The sequence below is a fragment of the Zeugodacus cucurbitae genome, chromosome 6, assembly GCF_028554725.1.
Source record: "Zeugodacus cucurbitae isolate PBARC_wt_2022May chromosome 6, idZeuCucr1.2, whole genome shotgun sequence".
NCBI lineage: Eukaryota > Metazoa > Arthropoda > Insecta > Diptera > Tephritidae > Zeugodacus > Zeugodacus cucurbitae.
This window is the reverse complement of record NC_071671.1, coordinates 72,925,392-72,946,875: the sequence shown is the minus strand read 5'-3', so window position 1 is coordinate 72,946,875 and position 21,484 is coordinate 72,925,392. Positions and strand designations below refer to the sequence as shown.

Below are 21,484 nucleotides of genomic sequence, written 5' to 3'. Positions count from 1 at the left end.
TTTGTATTATGCACCGGTCGAAAAATTCGATTCCCAATTTAAGAGTTCGAGTTATGGAGAACTTCAAGTTATAGAATTTTGAGTTATAGAAGGAAATTTGTATGAAATTTAATTTCTAAACGCTATTGCCAATTCAAAAGTTGGTGTTATAGAGATATTCGATTTATAGAAGTTCGAGTTATGGAAGTTCCACTGTATATACATATACATATTCTTTATAAGACATTTCTATACATATTTTCTATTCGGAGAGATTAACCGAAATAGCCAAAAACAATGAGGCCCTAATCTTCTATATCTGGGGTCTCGGATGGACTTCAAAATTGTGGTGTCAATGTTGTAAACCGATTTCGCCAATTTGCTACTGTAGTATTGGGAGGCAAAAAAAAATTATGAACCGAATTTCGTTGGAATTGGTAGATTAGTTCCTGATATATGGTGTTTAAACCATAAGTGGGCGTCACCCCGCTTATTGTCCATTTTTTATGCCATACATATATATGTATGTATGTATATATGTATAAATAAGATCAGGTTGGCCAGACTCTTTCCATGCCAAATCTTCTTTTAAAAGGGCAGAGGATATATTACGTCTTTAAAAAGTCAGAAATGTTTTTGAAAGATCTTATGATTTTATATTTAATATTTGTTTCGTTTATTTAGGATAAATAGTGAATTTATTGATTTGTTATTTTAATTTTATGGTTTATTTATCTATGAAAGAGAGTACCTTTAATTTGTAATACTATTTTATATTAATTTTTTGCTTGTGGTAAAATAATTATCTACCATAAACTTTACGTCTCTCCCCTGGCCGATGTATTTACCCTGGTCGTCGAAAAAGTTATAAAATATGTATTAAATGACTTGCTCTTGCGTGAGAAGATAAATAAAAGGGACACAAATTATAATAAAGAGGTTTCATGAAAAAAATCCAAAGTTTTTCTTTGGCCATGTTCTCTATGCAATTGAAATGGTAGAATCACCCATATAGTAGATTATCTGCAAATTTCTGCAGCAAACTTTAACATTTATATTAACTTAAGGCACCCACGAATATGCTGGATAAAAAAATCAAAGGGGGAGAGGGGGAACACAACGCTAACTTTAAGCAAACATAATAAAGACGCATACAAAATATCCAAAAAACCAGATAACGAAAAGCAGTAATTAAAATACAACACGAATTAGCTTTTAATAATATTGGAACATAAAATATATATTATACAAATTTAGTAATTTTAGAGATAATTCCTTTACATTTTGAAAAAAAAAATATTTTGCTATCGATTTTTTTTATTTTTGGCCTTTGGGGATACCACTGTGCAATGCAACAACGACCACATATCAGTTGACTAACCAACAACGGCATCAGGCGGTTTCGAGACAGCAACAGTTGGAGTTGTATACACTGCACTTTGCTGAACCTGAAAAACGTGTTAAGTGGCTTGCCATACCAACGCTTTGTATTCATTCTTCAGCAGGCGCCGTCTCTACTTCGTTTTTGCTCAGTCAAGCTTGTGATATTTAGAAACGATATATGTTCATACGTATGTATTATGTACATACTTTGCACTGCTCACGAAGTGAAAGCACTGCATTTCGCGCATAGTTGTTTCGTGCAATCTCTATATCCGAACGCGCAATGCTGTATGAAAAATTGTTATAGATATTTTCGTCCAATGATTGCATCGGATAATATCCACGTAATACGCAAAACGGAACTATTTTTAGACTAATTTTAGATTCACTAGCCTTTTACGATTACACCGGAGTTGAAAGAATCATAGGATAAAAGTAGAATGGAAAGTATGTACATATGTACATGTGAGGAGACTCTTGCGCTATTTTTTAGTTAATGCTGTTACAAAGGCATACATACTTACATATGTCTTAATCCTACGCTTTTACCTTGTATCTACATATATACATATTTGTATGTTTATATGCATCTGTATGTACTACTAAATCTAATGTATATCCATATGCACATTACAATGCAATTAATAAATTCGAGGAGCTAGCGAAATAACTAGTTTTATGCGATTTTATTAAGGTTTCTCTTTTTGCTCTTTTTATGTCTCTCTGTGCTTATTTCAGGTTGTCTTTTTTTTCAAAATATATTTAGTACACCGAAAGTCAAGGCTGTCCGCTCAAACCATTTAAAATACATGTTGACTTTGAAGTCAATGCGACAACACACATACGCACATACACGTATTTACATATTCATATTTAAAAGTGCGCTCAAATCACGAAAAGCTGTGAAGAGCACGAAAATATTTTATACGAACGCATCTAAACCCAAAAACACAATATATTTTTGATAAAAGACTTTCATAGTAACAAAGCGAAACAGCTGTTTGAGCAAACGATCCATTTCACGGTCAAGTTGACTAATTGTAATCGCAAAACGGGAGTATTGAAATTTACAAAGGGATTGGGTCAGCTGAAGCAGCTTCATCTCGCCGATAACTGATTGTAGTTTCAAAATGTGGAAATGATCGCATGTACATAAATAAATATGTGTCGGTAAATATGTATCATACTTCTCTGAGGCTACAAGAAAATTGTTGAAAAATTTCCCACAAATGTTCGAAAAGCTCCGCACTTCAAAATTGAACTGAATATACAACTTCACATTCACTTATGCATGTGTGTGTATATGTGTAAACAATTAATTTATGTTTCCATCCACTGTTTTGAAACAAACAATTTACGTACAATTGTACTTCAACTACCATGATATGAACTAGTAGAATGACTTCGTTATTGCTTCTTCTAGTTTTTTACACGCGAGGGTTTCAACTTTTCCCATCGGAATGAACACCGCGGGAGTTTTCCATGTTTACATTCCGTTGTGGGAACGCTCATATAAGTACTTTGGCGTATTAATAAATAAAAGACCACTCTTTCACCAGAACAACTACATCTATTCAAATCGACCATCTAGAAGCATTCGCTTTGCTGTAATATTACTAAGACTATGTGGCATTTTATATATGAACGCAATTTCTGTCATCCGTACTACAATGTTAGTATTTAAATACGTACTTACGTCCATATATGTACATATGTATATATATATTACATGCAACTTTTTGGCTTTCGTACTTGGAAAGAAATCAATCAAATATTACTAGTAAATTATTATTTGCTTGACGTATTTAAATTTTTTTTTTTTTTCATATAATTCTTTATTTATTGAATCTGCTCTTTGGAGCCTAACAATAAGTTATAAAATCTTAATTCTAATTAAAACTAGACAAGCTCAACCAATTGATTGAGTTGTTTTGGTGAAACGTTGCTCCTCAGTGTGCTGGCATATCTCTTCTTTTTAGACGTGATTGATTACAAGAATGTAATAAAGCATTAGCCAATGGGTTTGGGTGATCGCGGAGTTTGGACAAATATTTATTTCTGCTGTTCTCTACTTCTTTCTTTACCATGAGAATACCAAGATCTTTATGGATATTTTCATTACGCACATACCATGGTGAGCACGTGATTGTTCTAAGCATTTTTGATTGGAATCTCTGAATTATATCGATATTGGTTGCACAGGTCGTACCCCACAGTTGGATGCCGTACATCCAAATCGGCTTTATGACCGCGTTGTATAATAGCACTTTGTTGTCTAGGCTAAGTTTTGAATTTTTATTTAAAAGCCAATTTAAATGTGCTGCTCTTATCTTCATGCAGGTTATTTTGCACGATATGTGTTTTCTCCGCGTGAGCGTTCTATCCAAGTGAATACCAAGATATGTTACTTCAGTCGCTTGGGGTACTAAAATATTGTTCATTTTAACTGCCGGACACGTTTTTGGTCTTAGAGAAAATGTAACATGCTTGCACTTCTGTTCATTTACATTTATACGCCAGTTTGCTAGCCATTCTTCGACAAAAATCAAATGCGCTCCTAATACTTTTGATGCTATAATTGGGCATTTGTTTCGGCTCACTAAAGCTGTGTCATCCGCAAAAGTTGATGTCAAAATATTACTAGCTGTTGGAAGGTCTGCTGTATATATTATGTATAGAGTTGGCCCTAAAACACTGCCCTGAGGTACACCAGCTTTTATTGGTCGTTCTTCAGATATGAAGTCTCCTACTTTGACAGTAAACTTTCTATTTTTTAAATAAGACTCCAAGGTTTTATGCATTTCGAGAGGTAAGCTTTTTTTAATCTTATATAAAAGCCCGTCATGCCACACTTTATCGAACGCCTGAGCCACATCTAGAAATATAGCAGAACAGTACTCTCTATACTCGAACGCCCTTCTGATTTCGTTAGTAATTCTATTTACTTGTTCTACAGTGCCATGTTTTGCACGAAAACCGAATTGGTGCGTTGGTATTACATTATTTTCAAGGAGGAAAGGAGACATCTTTGATAGTAACACTTTTTCAAATATTTTAGAAATACAGGGTAGAAGACTGATTGGTCTGTATGAAGACGGCTGTGTCAAGTCTTTACCTGTTTTCTCTATCATGATGATCTGCGACTTTTTCCATGAACTTGGATAGTACCCGAAACTGAGAATAGCGTTAAAGAGCAAGGAGAGTACTGTTAAAGCAATATTTGGTAACTCAATTAGCATTTTTGGAGTAATTTTATCGTGTCCTGCCGACTTTTTAGGATTCAGCTCTTTTATGATTTTAATAATTTCAGAAGATGACGTTTGAATAGACCCAAGCGACTCGTTAGCGCTATTGGAGATGATTGGCAGCTTAAAGCTGTTCTTTGGGCAATTAGGTTGAAATACCTTTTCTAGGTGATTTGCGAAACAATTTGCCTTATCCTCGTCACTTCTTGCCCAGTTTCCACCCAAGCCTCTTATAGGCAAGTTGGAGTCGACTGGAGGCTTCATTGACTTTTGGGCTTTCCAAAGAGAATTTCCTTTGTTTGAATTTGGACACAGTTTCTTTATATAAGGAAAGGAGACATCTTTGATAGTAACACTTTTTCAAATATTTTAGAAAGACAGGGTAGAAGACTGATTGGTCTGTATGAAGACGGCTGTGTCAAGTCTTTACCTGTTTTCTCTATCATGATGATCTGCGACTTTTTCCATGAACTTGGATAGTATTTAAATAAGTACGCGGTCTTGTGTGGTAGCTTTCATTTGATTTTTGCATATTTTACTTCTTCACCATCCTTGATATATTTTCGTTTTTTTAGTAATATACATACATATGTATATACGTGATATAGTGCATATGTATATATCTGTTTAAAGTGAATCATTTCTAGTATTTACTTTCTTTTTTCTTTTCCTCACGTCATGGAGCATGACACACGCACTCAAGCGCTGAAATGGTGAAATGTTTAATTTTACTGTAATTGTATTCAAGTCGGAGGCGACCTTTATCTCTGCCTTTAGACCCGATATGTAAACATTTTGAACACGATAAAAACGGAAATACTTACGGAATACTTATGTACGTTCATTTATCTCAACATATAGACAATGAAGCGATAAAAAAATATTTGTATTTGGGAACGTCGCAGATCGTTCAATTCCCTTCACCCCTTGTACGGTCAGCTACGATATCAGAAATTTTGCGTATATACATACATCTGATTTTCTCAATGTGATCTTTCCCAATCTTGTATCATATCGAAATATATAGCGTTTCGTGAATTGTATCTACATACGTATCGGTAATACGAGTACTTTGTTTTCAAAGTTGGACAGTCCGTTACTCCGGCTACTGAAGATTGGTCAATATCTTCAAAGTTTAAAAGGTAAATTTTTAGATAAATATAGAAGGAAGGAAGGAGATCAAGTTTAATGGCGCTGTTTTAAACTTCTGGTATAACAACTAAGTATCTATGAAAATATTGTTTATTACTGAAAGTGTTTTAGCAACTCTTCTTAATACATATGTGTATGCATATGATATCGAGAAGTTTAGCAAATATGCCAATGAAAACTTACAATTTACTGTTACTCATGGGAAATTCAAGTCAATTGCATCACGAGTAAACATAAAATACGAGTATGCTTATGTAGTGGGGCTCCGTTCTAATTAGCTCATCCGCTAAGTGATTCAATTGATTCGATTTCAACATGTATACGTGTATAAATGGAAAATCAAGAGAATGTCTATATATCAGTATATAGTTTATATCGTACATGAAATCAAAGCTGCATTGTTTGTAAAGTAGAACACTTGAAAAGAACATAACTCAAAATTGTTTGTATCTCATCCAAATCCATTTAAATAAGTTGCACATACATATGTACATATGTATATATTTAGTCGAGTCACTTCCTTTCCTGTGGTGAGTAGTTAAAATAACCGGCAATGGAGCATACGTCGAACAACGGAACATTTTACTGTAGAACACAACAGGAAAGTTCAATTTTTCAATTTAGAACAATAAACATGGTTTCAATTAAACCTTTGAGACATCGAGTTCTAACACTTCGGAAGTCCAAAATAAGTAGATGCAACTCGTGTGTGAACTTGCGGAGTATTCAATGGAATCAACCTAGCAGAAGCACTTTAATACCTTAAATGCGGAAAAAGGTAAATGGGTAAAAAGTCAAAAGCCGCCACTTTCCTGTTTCCTCTCTCTCACACAGATGTATACACACATAGCGACACAAACTCTCATCGCACATCGCACAATATGAGCCATAGTTGGCACATTGCTGAGGCAGCGTAGTGTTGAGCGCGAAATGAGTGGACTTTATTGTTCTGTAAGAGTACGCGTCAATCTTTAGACGGTAAATGGCAAATGTATAAACGGGTAAACGGATGCTTAACCGCCGCTTTAGCGTTTAATTTAATTACTCTCCGGTATTGGTTGTTGTGGTTAGAAGTCTTCACATAACGCGGCTACAAAGTGAGTATTTCATTTTCCATATTTACGTGTATTTCACTAACAGCATTTTACGAGCACGTGTATGTTGTAGTCGCGAGTCGTGCTTACTTTGTTAAGCGCGTGGTATGTTCTTGCATACACTCGTATACATAAGTACATGTTGAGTTGATATGTAAATGATTTCCTCTATATTGTTTTTCAATTTACATTATTCCTTCCTTCTGTCCTCTCTATATACCTGTTGTTATTTTTATTTCTCTTTTTTATTGTAAGTTTGGTGATTCAGTTCTCATTGTGCATTGTTTTGATCAAATACTTCCGCCAACAATTGCCGGCTTGTTGATCGTGATGGTCGGACGGTTGCGGTGGTGAGTATTTGGGGTAATAGAGGAAGAATGAGTGACCAACATTATCACCGGATATTGATTGTCTCGATATTCATATTTTTATATATATGAATATATGTAAATAAGTATGTATATGTACAGAGCTTTAAATAAGTCCAAGAACAAACAGAAAAGGAATTTAATAACGTTTGAACATTCAGGACAAGAGCATTTCTAGTTGCTGCGAAAAAGATTTAAGATTGAATAAATGTCATCAAATCTAGTTCTGTATTAACGTTTCGTGTTTAAATTTCAAAAAATCGAAATAAATACATATCAATAAAAAAACACCCAGACACACCTTTGCTACCACAAATTTCGCGCAAATTGCACAAACATCTCTACCTTCGTCATTGGCGGTTCCTCCTTATTGTACCAATTAGTTAGGAAACGTAAAATGCCGCCCAACATGTCAAACATTCCCTCCAGCTCAAAGAAAGTCGAAAAGAGCCAAGAAACAACGGTTATCAAAGTGAGTGCAGACGCAATGCTTCGCAATTCTGTAGGAAAAATGGCCAAATGGTAGTAATTAAAGACTTGTATTTTCTTCAAAGGCATTGCTTCCCAATATGTACCTGAATAGCTTTTAAATGACTTCTTCTCACGCGGCAATGGCAACACCCTGAGCGGCTGTCTGCGGGAACTGTCGAGCATGTCACCGACTGTTTCGCGGGGCACATAACGACGAGGGATCTGCAGTGGCGGCACCATTGGCGGTGGAAGATATGAACGTGGTGTTAAAGCCGAACAACTGGAGTTGATCTCTGTCTGAGTTTGCGCATTCATGTGAGGCGAAACCGGTTTGACTTTGACATCGTCATTGAAGAAGCGTGTCGGAATTTTGTCCATATTGCGCGGTGTAAATATAGGTCGCGTCTTCTGATTGGAATGGCGACGAGAGCCCTATGTGACAGCATTATAATGAATTGGAAATTTTGTTATTATTTTTCATACTTTCGAACGCTTGGTAGTGATAAGCCTGGAGCAATCATTTCCAAAACCCGACATTTTCGTTGATGAAGCGGTATTCTTTGGCAGTGAAAAGACCTGAGAACACTGGGAAGAAACGGTGAATGGATTTAAGTTCGTCTGCATATTATCCTCTTCCAGGTGAATAGAATGCTTTTCGCCTGTTTCGGTAACAGCAACTGCACGTGGCCCTTCATGCATAACACTAGGATACATTAAAAATCTTAGTAATTCAAATCAGAGGCAGCTGTAGAAACCTTGCTCACGTGTCACCGATGAAGTTCGTCTTGGAACTGTGGTTCGCCATGGTATAAGGGCTCCGCTCGTTTTGAAACAACTCAGTACGCGGACTGAGCTGTATGAGATTAATGGCAGAGGGATCATTGACAAAACCTGCAGTTTGTTTTCTACCGAACAGATATAGATAAATCGTTAAGTCGCCTATGTGTATAGAGTGTGCACGTGCAGTTATGTGCGCAAATAAATATTCATTTTGTCTACTCACCGAGGTTTTGAGGACATTCGGCAGTATTTTAAGAAAGAAAAATATCAGTTAAATGTATATACAAATAAATTTTTGTATTTATATAAAAATATATATTTTTGAATGCAAATCACAAAAGTACTTGACACAGACAACTCTGTGAAACTTACTGAAAAGAATGCTAATGATTGTGATTTGTGTATGGTGTGTTTATTGACATGGATATTAAGCGTATCGGAAATAAAATACGCTTGTCCGATTCCAGATTATCTACCTGCGAATTTATACATATAGAACTATACCCGATATTGCGGGATCTTTTAATCTTTTATTGCGGGTTTTTTTTAACAATATCATCGATTTGTGGGCTGCTCATAGAATTTTCTGCTTCCGCCGAAGTGCTCTAGATGTGTTAGAAACAATACGTGAACACTGGTCATTCAGTTATGTACGTACTTGTGTATGCGGGATTATTGAACGCTGCAGTGCCGGAAATGCAAATTTGACCGGTACCCATTGCTCCATACAACGCCGACTAGGCATCGTGGATTACCTTTAATAATTTTCTTCACTTCTATTCCATTTGTCTGAAATTATTTTACTTTCGACTTTGCATTTCGAATTCTGCTATTTTATTCTACCTTTAAAAAGTTCAAACACGTACACTCCTATGAACTCACGGATGAACATAAGGCACACTTCATTCACGCGCCATTAGAAGACAAGGCGCTTGCTTCTCTTCTTGATGCTATTTTTGATGCATGAGTGCATTTGCACATACATACGTATATAATGTGAAAAAATACATATAGATAAAAAAACATATAGAAGTCGCAGAGACTTGGATGAGCTATAAGGGTTTTAGTACCTGCGTAGTCGTCGTCTCACATGGAGTTAATTTTTTGCCATCGACTGTGTGAAAACCGTTGGACCACATCCACTTTTCCAAAAAATTCATTGAAAGATGCCCCTCCCTGATGTGATCTCCTTTACAATTATTAGAACATGCTGGTCGAATGTCTTATTATCACCAGAAAAACGGTATTCCCGCTTAATAAGCGAGACAGAGTAAAATGGTTCTGAGTGAATTTCTTGATTAGCTCATATACGAGTACAAACCCATGTGTGTAAATGAGTTTGTAATATATTGTTAAAAATATAAGTTTGATGACATTTTTAAGTTGTGAGTTCTAGAGAAGCCTTAATATTAACTAAACGACCTCTGTTATGAGTCGCAAAATTATCAAATCGTTGAAAGAAAAATGTTAAGCAAGGACACCTTTAGTACTAAATACGATTGTAGCTAATAAAAGTCAGTATTCAGCCACAAAGAATTATAATGTTTTGTGTTTGTTTTAATTGTCTTCTTTTAGGAACAAATTTTTATTTATTTGAAAGTTTTTATATTTTCACATTCCTTGTTTTCTATTTTCTAATTAACAATACTACTTACTTTTGGACTCATTACATATAACAATATATAAAATATAAAACAAATGCTTAATATAAAAATTATGATTATCTAGGAATTGTGCCTTAAATACTCGTTAAACTAATAGGACAGCGATATTTTCCAATACTTAACTAACATACAATTAATCATCTTTACATATATGTGTGTATGTATATGTGCATGTGCATGTATGATCGCTTATAACTGATAGCAAATCAACCCATATTTATTTAATTTTTACATAACTATTTATAGGAGTGTATTGTCTAGGATCTACGACAGTAACGCCATAGCACGCGCCAACCGGACACGAAAATCACGATAAAGCATTTTGCCACCCACCGGCACTCGGCATAAATACATATCGAGGCTCATAAGACAGAGAGCTTTGCCGTTCATGGGGAACTTTTGTGGCAGCTCTGGCGTCACTTCTAGGCCCTCCGACAGGGCCATATTGATTAGCCATTTCCAGACATCGGCGCGTGTCCAATCGCGCGGGTCTAATGGCAAGCCGTCGGAACCCAGTTGTTGCAGTGAGGTGTTTTGCGGTAGTATTGTGTTAAAATTGCCGTTGTTGTTGTTGCTGATGCAATCATCGATGTTATTATTGTAGTTATTATTACTATTGGCAGCAGGGGCGGTAGGACTGGGCGCAGGTGTATGTGGCAAATGCAAGTAAGGATGCCTTAGCGCGGTGGCTCGTTTCAGCGCAGACGGCGAATTCGCCTTGCTACTCCAAAGATGCTGAAGCTCACTTTCATTGCGGCAATTGGTGCTGACCTGCGAGAGGTCGAGAGGCGGCACGCGACCGGCGTATTTCATAAAACTCGATTCCACTTGCATGATTAAATGGAGACCGACAAATTCTGATGTGGGGGTTACCTTCAGTATACTTGATTCGAGTGTCTGCAAAGAAAAGATAGTAAAAATATATTTATTTTATTTTCTGCCCAATTGTTACATACGAAAATATAGAATACATATGTATGTATAAACTGTCTTTCATATTAAGCTAATAATAATAACGTAGGTAATCAAGTGTTTGATTCCACATTGGAGCGAGAAAAAACACGGAATTTATGTACATACTAGTAAATGTACATGTTAAAAGTTATCACACATATCCATACGTATGTATAATCTCAGGCTCTCATATCTGTATATATAGTTAAAGAAACTATATAAGTATAATTAGTTATTAGCTATAATACATATATCTATGTCAATGTGTCCAATACTCAATTAACTCTCTCCTTAATTTATAACTTAGGGACAACCTGAACTAATCAGTTATACTAACTCAATCAATTTGTTCGTTCGACATTTATCACCAGCGGATAATACCTGATCGGCGGAATGCATATCCATATAATTAAGCTGAATAGTATTGAAAGCGAAGATATCAGAAGGGTTTATAATTGGCCCTTTTATTAAATCAATGTATTAAGTTATTGGAAGAAACTATTTCATGTATGTATAATCTGCTTGTTTCTTCGCTTCATTGGACACAATGAAACTGTTTACATGTCCGGCTTGGAAACAATTTTTTATCAACATCAACAACAACTTCAAAAGAGACCAGCGTTAATAAATAAGCAATAATCGTAAATTACGATGACACCTACCCAAAGTAGTAGTTTTTTCTTTACGCATTTCGGTGTACGGGTATGTGCACACTTGTAAACTGGCATTCCAATTAAACACTAAAGGAAATGGAAACCCATAAAACGCTAATAAGTTGGTTTAATGATTTAACGTACGTACCCAATACGTAGCACAATGTGTGGCATGAATCACTTTACATGGCATGAAATATCTTTTAGCCACGGGATATAAGCCTAAAAAGCAAATCACATGGTCAACGTGTGAGCAAATGGGCACCCCTTTAGCTTTTGCCATTCAAATAAAATAGATGTTTGGAGTCGGATAAACGATTAATAAATTCTGGGCAGTCAAGGTACCGATGCCAGACAAACAGACAATAAATTAAATTAAATTAAACAAGAAATCGAAGTGTAAATAAAATAGAGATTTGAGCCACGTAAGCCTCTATTCTAATTATTAAGTATTTTAACTTGCTTGTTAGTTAATTACCACTCTCCAAATATTTTAATCATTATTGGATTTCTGTATAATTTAAGTTACTTACACAGATATTTAAATCGTTTGTAAGTTTAGAAACTACTGGGCAATTGAAGCACTCCTTGTCATTTACTTATCTCAATGAGAGGCCAGCCACCGTTGCGCTCCGATAGATCAAAACGAAAATAATAAAAACTGTTAGAGGCATAGCCCCATGAGTTCACGCATGCGCCATTCACAACTGATGAAGACTGCGACTTTTCCCACCATCGTGTACTAACATATTACTATATTCCCAGGGTTAATGCTATTTCGTTCTCATGAGCAGTGAGTCAGTGCGCCTACGTACGTACATTGAGAGCGGTTTAGATAATTAACGAAGAATGATTACAATTTACCACAATAAGGCAGAATGTTAAAAAATCGCATGAAAACTTCACATGTATGCTAATTAACGGATATAAATAATGAATTTACTAAGAACGCACACACATACATATTTAGTATATATTGTATCTAGATATTAATCCAATAAAACGCAATTTATAATATTAAACAAAAGGAAAATGTTACCTGTTGAATCTGGACCTTTTATAGCGGACTTAATTGCATTTATTATATAACTAAATGGAGGGATACTTTGAGGGTGTAGTAATGATGAAAATTATTCGGAGTGGGTATATAGAAGGCAATGTTGCTGTAGTTATTTTGAATTGTTGTTGTTATTTTTTTAAACCATTTGTGTTAAGAATGCGGAATCTTTGCTACAAGTTATTCTAAATTAATTTTTTGCCCTTAAGGTAAATAAACACATCGGGACTATATGTAAGTGTATAATATGTACATTTGTATGTAAGTACGTGTTTGCGCATATGTACTTCCTGCAGATTGTCGATTCCCATATTTAAGTCGTATTTACAATTGCGAACCTCATATTACAACTGATGATTATACATCCAGAGTTACTCGCACTTAGTGGCTGATCGTAAACGATTATGGTCGGATGATTGGCTGATTTGAGCAGGAAGCGCAAACGCATGGGCACGCGTCATCTGCACTTGAATGCTTCCGTTGCGCGCCACGTCACGCCACAATCGCACGAGCAACCACCCGCATTTAATTTACACATATGTATGTATGTGGGTGTGTACATATAGCAGTTGCAGTATACATATATGTAAATATTTATGTATTTACAACAGACTCATGCACAGGAAGGAAAACAGAAAGAGAAAAAAATAAGAATTTCATAAATGCCTTCTCCTGGTGGCACCGCAGACGTTGTCATCGACAGGATGTACTCGCACAACAAACAACGACAAAAATAGTCAGTTTGTGCGTATGTCTGTATAATTTGGGTGTCTGTGGCTACAAACGGCAAACAGCAACTATAACTAAACCAAACACATAAGGCAACAGTAATAATTGTACGTACTTCCTCCCGCACTTCCACAACTGACACAATGCACTGGAGCGATCGGTTGTGGTTGTGGCTGTGACTTTCGTTTGAATGTCAACGGGAAATTTTTCTGCGGAAATTGTATTGCACATTAAGGGAGAATTTTGAAAATGGAGCCACTTGGCAAACACATTCACAGCCACTTAAAGTTAAATTGTAATTTCTACCTATTAACTTTTGAAGTTCATTTAAAAGATTTGAAATTCGTAGCTTCTTCCCCATTCTTTCAGCGATGTACCTATGTATGTATACGAATATGGTTGTAAATGTACAGTTCTTCCAGCCGCAAGTGAAATGTTTTGTTGAAAATGAAAATGACGCGTTTCCTGCCATTTGGCGAGCACTTTCAGTTTGGCGTAATTTGCTGGCAGCGCTTCAGTCTTTGTGTTTATCATTTCGAGCTTACAGACACACCTACATACACACATATATTCATTCAATGAATGTGCGAGCGTGTGTATCATTTATATGTGCATATGTAAATACAAATGTATGTATGATAAGCTTGAAAGAATGGAACGAATGATGACCCGCACAGCGGTGGTTCTTAGGATCCTACATAATTAAGGACTAAAACTGAAAAATATAGACATTTAGTTAATATTTTCATTTTCACAAATGGAAAATTTCACAACACGGAAATAAAAGAAAACTTCAAGGCGAGTTTTCGGCGATTTTCGAAATGTAGTTATGAGTATATACTGTACTTGTATACATGTAAAGGTTCTACAAACATTGTATATATTAGGGCTCTTAAAATGATTCGATTAACCTGAAAACCGATTATTCGAATATCCGGTTTGTAACCGTTCGTACGGATATTAACCGGTCGCAATGTTACGACTATTCGAATAGTCGTTCTAATGCGGTTATTCGAATAATTATACTAGCACTATTCGAATAAATGAAAATTGTTTGAAATCCAAACAGCATTTGATTTCCGCATTCCAGTCACTTTACCAGAATCAGAGAGGACGTTCTCCATTGCTAGTAACATTGTGACACCACGTAGAAGCTACTTGCAACCAACAAATGTTAACCTTTTAACTTTCTTATATCAAAATATGTAGATGTTTTATGAAAAATACTGATTTAATACATTCGTCCAGTTGAAATGGTTAACAACTATTTTGTCATTTCTTAATGGGTCCCGTGAAATCATTGTTATTTTTTGTATTTTAAAGCAAGTTTTTTGTTAGTTTTAATGTTTCACTTTTTTCAATAAAAATAAGAAAATTAATGAACTTGCACCATTCGAATAGTCGACAACGAACGGTTAACCGAATAGTCGAAAATGAGCAGTTAATCGAATAGTCGATGACTGCCGACTATCCGAATAGTGCAAAGCGAATATTATTATTCGAATAATGCCCTATTCGGTTAATTCAGTTAGTCGAATACCAAGAGCTCTAGTATATATGTATATACTATAGAGAGCGTTGGAAAATTTGGCTGACGCTTGAGAACAGCTGTCGAAACGCAGTGAGGCGGAGACGATTTACAGCAGAATCGAAGTTAATGCAAACATCAATGCTATACGAGTATTCACACATGCTGATTATAAATTATGATACAGGTATTCATGTACGCTTGTATACGACGATTATTTTATAATTTCTGCAGTAAAATGCTTTATTCGCTCAACCGACCGCCGGCTTCGGGCAGTCTCAATTATTTGCTTCCTGTGACAGTTTTGTTAATTTTGTAAAACTAAAAATAACACATACAAAACCAACTATTCTCTTCTGTTTTTTGTGTACTGTTGAAAGTCGGGACAACAAATGGATAGTCAAAAAAATGTAGATATGAATGCGCGATTTCCGGTAAACATCTCTTATTACAGACGATGTAGCCGGATGCAAGTACAGTAGTTTTCCGAAATAACGAATATTCGTTTTAACGAAAACCGCTTATAACGAATAAGCAAATTTGTTACATTGAGTACCCTAAATAACGCACATCGGGTATTTGTAAGTACTCGGTTTAACGAACGACATGAATAACACAGACATGTAGAAAGAGTTTAAAATAAAATAAAATATGTATATTACCACGGCAAAAAAAAAATATTATAATAATATATAATATATTATATACATATATATACATACATTTGAGCGATTTTTTACGTCTTGTATTAATTTGTTTCCAAAAAATGTGCAAAGTAAATATAGTAGAAGAAAAATATTGAAATTCATAGAAAAGCTTAAAATTATTGCTCAGACTAAAAAGGACTAAAAAATGTCACAATTGTGAAAAAAAAAAAATTTAAAAGATGAACCGTAAACCTTTTAAAAAAATATGAAAAATATTGCATAGTGGAGAGTTTCCTGAATTAGTCCATTTTGGAATAATTTATCTGATAAAATCTAAGTACACTACTGAAAAATTTTTTGATCTCATATAACGTGAATTTGCTTTACTTCCTTTAAATAAAGTTTTGAATTGTTTTGTTATGTTTCTGTTCACAAATTATTTATTATATTGCAACTTTTGGTTATTTAAATATTTTTTATTGAAAAACATACCTCTAGAGTACTCGAATTAACGAAATATTCCACATAACGAACAGGTCTGACAATTAATGTGTTCGTTATTTCGAAATACTACTGTATATACTATTTATTCTTCTTGAAGAAACTGATCTGTTCTCCAACAAAGGCCTGTGGATATTTAAACATACTTAAATATTCATTTGAATTTTATTGTAAATGTTTTTATTGAAATTATTTGCAATTATTCGCTAAAAACCCGTTATTGGATTTTATAATACAATTAAAATCTCTACTGTAATAAAAATAGTAATCCGAATCATAAATCCGATAGTAATATTATATTAAATTAGTTTTGTTAAACTCTTAAAAAACGTATGCAAATTTGCACTGATATATGGCCCTTTAAAATGTATGCCTCGCAATTTCAACGCCTATACCTTCCACTTTTATACATAAATGTATGTTAATGGGGGCGCTGACACCAATTCTGCCACATTATGCATTGTAAATGTGTACATAAATACATAAGTATGTATGCACATTTAATACACACTCATTTGTTGTATATGAAGTGCCTACCTCTCTGTCCGGTATTTTATTATACTTTAGACATTTTATTTAATGTTTAATTGCAGTAAGTACGTAAAAGTAGTGTCTTAAATACGTATTACTTTTGTATGTCTTATGTATGTATACGAGACGTACATATGTATGTAGCAATAGTTTGTTGTTGCCTTCCGTTTTAAGATCTTGCGCCGACTCAAGTCATAACTTCAGATAGTGCGTTATTCAGTTTCATTTTCAGTTGGATGCACTTTCCATCTTCTTTTCAATTCAGAAACTGCAACGACAGCTGACTGCACCATATTTGTAATTAATAACAGCGTAAAATGTTTGCCTTAGTTAAAATTGTAAACGAAAAGAACGAAATCATAGCGCAGGAAACTGTATGTTACGAAGCAGAAAATAAGCACACAGCGAAAGTGAATACAACAACTCAATTGAATTCCATCGCAGCGGAAAATTTATTTTAATACCCATGCAGCCATAAAAGTCACCCGAAAAATAACAAGTCAAAATACGAATACATACTAAAACGTGCAGAGCAAACACGCTAATGGCGCCTCGCGTGGCCCCTTTCAAGCCTCCCCAAACAACTTCATAATCATTACAGCGACCAACGAATGATCCACGCGTCGGCAAGCAGTGTCGTCTAATGTGCACCAAATTGCATTGCAAGATGTGAAGAGTGCCCATCTCCATTGTACGATCAAATACAAATATACTTGATTTAATTTCATATGGGTGTCTGCATATTTCTTGTGCAAGACGAAGGACTACGTACGATTGATTCACTTATACAAAAATTAACAAAAATATTTGCGTTTTATGGGCCGTGGAATAGCTGTGTACCAGAAGTGTGTAAAATTAATTTCGGTAACACACGCCATTCATATGATACTCTCCAGACTGATGATAGGCGCGCAAGCTGAGCAAAAAGAATAATGTCAGACTTTGAAGTGAAAATAAATAAATATTGTAAGATTTAGCACTCTGATAGCCGGTTCACATCGTTTCCTTATATTCTGTAAATTTTTGGACAACATTGAATTAAGAGTACTTTAATAAATTATGAATAAATATATACTCGAATGTGTATGATATATAAACAAATGTTCCTAGTTTTTGACACGAAGGACCTCCGCGTGTTTCCAGCAGAATTTTCTCAGTCAAAGAATTTCTCTAATGAATTTCCCTTGTTCTTTAACATTTTAAATGTTTCCCCTCTAAAATTAAATTTACTTTTAAAACCTCATTAAACTACTAAAACGTTTTTCTTGCTAACAAATTGATGCTGGCAAATATATGTCTTTCCATTAAAAACAAGCAAATTTACATTTATTTTATATACCTTTAATTATTAATATCCGCCTGCGGTTGTCGTAAACGAAGAAGAAGGCCTTGCAATTTGGGCGAGTAGTCGACAACGCTGTCTGTCTAATATGTTTTTGAAAATGACGTCACCATGTAATCAAACACAGACATATACATACGTACAGTCACAGTAAGTCACCTTGTGAACTGAAAGACCAAAGTCAATGCGTGATATTCTTAAATACCAGGCGAAGCTACGCAAAGCCCAAAATACAAAAGGTTTGTATATACATACATATGTACATACATATATAGGTATGTGCAATAATATACTTTCCAAATGTGCATATTATATGTGTACTATATCGTAATTTTTATTAAAAGCCACAGACCAACATTGAAAATATATCATTAGGGGCGGACATTTTTGTTTTAATTTTATAGGGTACAATGTTGACCATTTTTAGACGAGCTCCAATGCAATATTTGTGCAAAATTGTTATGTACTACAGTTTATTGAAATGAATACGATGAAAACAAGAAAAGATGTTTGTTTGAAATAAAGTACTATTGTTTGATACCGAATTCTACCCAACGCCGAAAATCTTCCTATAGATAAAATTGAAAAATTTACTCACATTTTGTGATTAATTCAGATTATCTGTGGCTGCGTTGTTACCTTTATAGTATCATTGCAGTAAATTCTAAAAATCTACAATCGCCCTAGCCTTAGATACATGCGTATGATTTCGATACTTATAACATAGGTTTGGATGTGCAGATTTGCCATATATAAGTTTTGGTCCATTCAAGTATTTATTAGAATTATCAATGTAATTAAACAACATTCAAACGCTGTATAGTGTAGTAGTGTATGTGTGGTGTGCCCCCTTTAAACGATTTCCTTCCTTATCTACTGTAATATATGTAAATATACATAGGAATGAATAATTTTTACCGCAATCAATTATAATTTCTCGTTCACTTCATATCAATAAACCCTGTACTTAGTTCGATGTCACCAGGTAAATTTTTTTTACAACCACGTTGTTATCACATAGATCATTGGCGGCACCCAAGAGCACGAGAAAAAGCGTTGAACAGCTGTTTTGTAGCCGAATATGCGCCAACTCATTATTGTAGCATCACTCTATACGAGTATACGTACTTAAGTGGTACTACACGTTCCTGGCTGCGGTGCCTTTCACTGCACATGCGTGCGCATTAATGTTGCCACATGCTCAGATACATCTGTGTATTTTGGACATACGAGTATGGGTATGTATCACCACAGCACACTCTTAAACCATTTGCTCCTGATGTCCTATCTGCACCTTTCGATGCCTTCTTCAATTTCGAGTCAATTTCAAGGCGTACGTTTCAACTGAACCGACAATTCATGAGTTTCAAATGAGTGTGCGTGCATGTGTGTTTATTGAACTAATTTATGTACCTTTTTCGACTTTAGCAGCATATTTGTACCTTTGCAGCTGCCGTTTTCGAAATTTGTTAAATTTTTCAGTCTTTAGACTACAGAAGTCCATGTTCGAACCAACGTATGTATGTACATGAGTATATGTATATACATGAGTATATATGTACATACGAGTATAAGCATACATACACACATACATACATATGTATATATGTCTTTATTACTTTAATATAGCTGTCTTCATGGTATGTTTTAAAACACATCTTCACCACTAATTCTTTGTGGCAGTCTTTATGCAGAAGCTAGCCAAATGTGTTCCACTCATAGCAATTACACATTTATACCTTTATCAATAGTAGTACTATTTCTAAAATTATCAAGTATGCATACCACTTATTTTTATTTTTCGGCATAACAACTGATTATCTTGCCAATAATTATTTACAGTTTTTAAATACCGCTTTATCATTTCGAGTACTCACATTTTGTATCAGGTATTTATTTCCGAGAATTTGATAATTGTTAGGAAATCCACTTCCGCCGGGAAGCACAGTAGCGTATGTCGTATGTGTGTTGTATTTATTTATTATTGCTTTTTATTGATAAGAAAACACTTGACGCGCTCCAATTAATCGAATAGAGCATGGAGCGTTTAAATGACGTATCCAATATTTGATTACCGGCTATTTATTAAAAGCTTCTCTCCACTATCGCAAAATTAAAATAGTATGTTGTTGCTATTGTACAGCAATTGTGACGCTCGATCGATAGAGAATATTGAATCCAATTAATTTGTTGGCACAACTTGACACAAACGAGAGTGAGCTCATATGCACTGATATATGTATGTAAGTATGCAAATTTATATGAATTCTGCGTGTGCTAACAATTATAATTTGTGGGTGGCTGTGTGTGTAAATTTGTTGCGCTTCCGTTGTGATTAGACGATTTGTGCGCGTTTTGCAATCCTTCGTATTTCGTATTTCGTATTTCCTATTGCCAATTTAATTTCACCTTTTCAACGATTTTTTGGGTTTTTAACCATTACACTAATTTTTTCTGATCACTGAATTTCCCTTTTACGAAATCAAATATCAAAAATCACAATTCACAAAGTTACGAACGACCGTTACGCGCTGGTTATTTTAGCTATTTTGCTAATGTTGCACACTGTCTGCCTCGCGCATTCGCTGCTAGGCAAGAGTAATAGATGCCAACACAGATACTCGTGTAACCTGCGCTTTGAGCTACTTTTTGAAAGTTTCGAAAGTTTTATGTTTTCGTTGTCACTGCTCTCCACCGCTACCGCTAAACGGTCTTTACGCTCTGCAATATGTTACTTTATTCTTGTGAGCGTCTTCTTTATTCCGATTTCTTTTGCAATCTGTGTAGTTGCAAGCACGTAAACTAACGAAAACTTTAGCAGACTATTTTGTTGCTATTAAATGTTTTCAGACTATCACTTCCACTACGTATTCTTTTTTAGAAATGTGTTTTTCTCCAACTCAGTTTATCTTCGTCACAATTTACACCCGATGAGTAAATATTAAGAACTTTTATTTTTCATGCAATACAAGCACTGTATCGGAAGATTTTCTTATTGTTAAATTTTTATTTTTGCACCACTTGCTCGCATCCACTCGCATCCACTCGCACTTTTGTACGTTAACGTATAGCTCACTTTACCGAATGAGTTGTGTTTCTGTGTGCGCTGCTAGTTTTGTTATTAGACCGGAGTAATTTATGTTCTCTGATTCGATAGCGCATTGTGCTGAGAACATACAAGGTATATTTTGGTCTCTCTTGGTGCTCTTCGATGCTCTCCCGTGTGATTCCCTGCATTCTATGCATTCGGTTCGTTCGATTTGTGGTTGATTAGTTGAGCAGACGGACAGTAGTTGCAACATGTTCGCGATGACATTGGTCGGTGCACACCGACATCGGAATTATATAAAACTGGCAAATTGGCAATATGGCAATATGGCAATATAAGTTAAATGACAATATTGCT

The 21,484-nt window shown here is 35.0% G+C and overlaps 2 protein-coding genes across 4 annotated transcripts; both read right to left on the bottom strand.

Moving 5' to 3' along the window:
- Positions 1–7,421: 7,421 nt before the first annotated feature.
- On the bottom strand, positions 7,422–8,854 carry LOC105221407 (uncharacterized). Its single transcript, XM_011198379.3, has 5 exons — positions 8,696–8,854; positions 8,457–8,597; positions 8,176–8,395; positions 7,797–8,124; positions 7,422–7,721 (listed from the first exon to the last, which is right to left on the bottom strand). The coding sequence occupies exons 1-5, from the start codon at positions 8,710–8,712 to the stop codon at positions 7,528–7,530; spliced, it is 900 nt and encodes a 299-aa protein (XP_011196681.1). The 5' UTR covers positions 8,713–8,854; the 3' UTR covers positions 7,422–7,527.
- A 1,444-nt stretch (positions 8,855–10,298) lies between these two features.
- On the bottom strand, positions 10,299–21,147 carry LOC105221406 (uncharacterized). Of its 3 annotated transcripts, none has more exons than XM_011198377.3 (2): positions 19,956–21,147; positions 10,299–11,033 (listed from the first exon to the last, which is right to left on the bottom strand). In XM_011198377.3, the coding sequence occupies exon 2, from the start codon at positions 10,968–10,970 to the stop codon at positions 10,401–10,403; it is 570 nt and encodes a 189-aa protein (XP_011196679.1). In that variant the 5' UTR covers positions 10,971–11,033; positions 19,956–21,147; the 3' UTR covers positions 10,299–10,400. The 3 variants fall into 3 exon arrangements, with proteins under 3 accessions (XP_011196679.1, XP_028893449.1, XP_054089843.1); XM_029037616.2 differs by lacking the exon at positions 19,956–21,147 and adding an exon at positions 18,997–19,924; XM_054233868.1 differs by lacking the exon at positions 19,956–21,147 and adding an exon at positions 16,197–16,215.
- Positions 21,148–21,484: the final 337 nt, after the last annotated feature.

Coding starts and splice junctions, on each gene's coding strand:
- LOC105221407 (XM_011198379.3), bottom strand. Junction 8,125..8,175: donor TCACTACCAAGCGTTCGAAA/GTATGAAAAATA, acceptor GCTGTCACATAG/GGCTCTCGTCGCCATTCCAA. Junction 7,722..7,796: donor GTCATTTAAAAGCTATTCAG/GTACATATTGGG, acceptor TTTTTCCTACAG/AATTGCGAAGCATTGCGTCT.
- LOC105221406 (XM_011198377.3), bottom strand. CDS start 10,970: ATGCAAGTGGAATCGAGTTTTATGAAATACGCCGGTCGCGTGCCGCCT.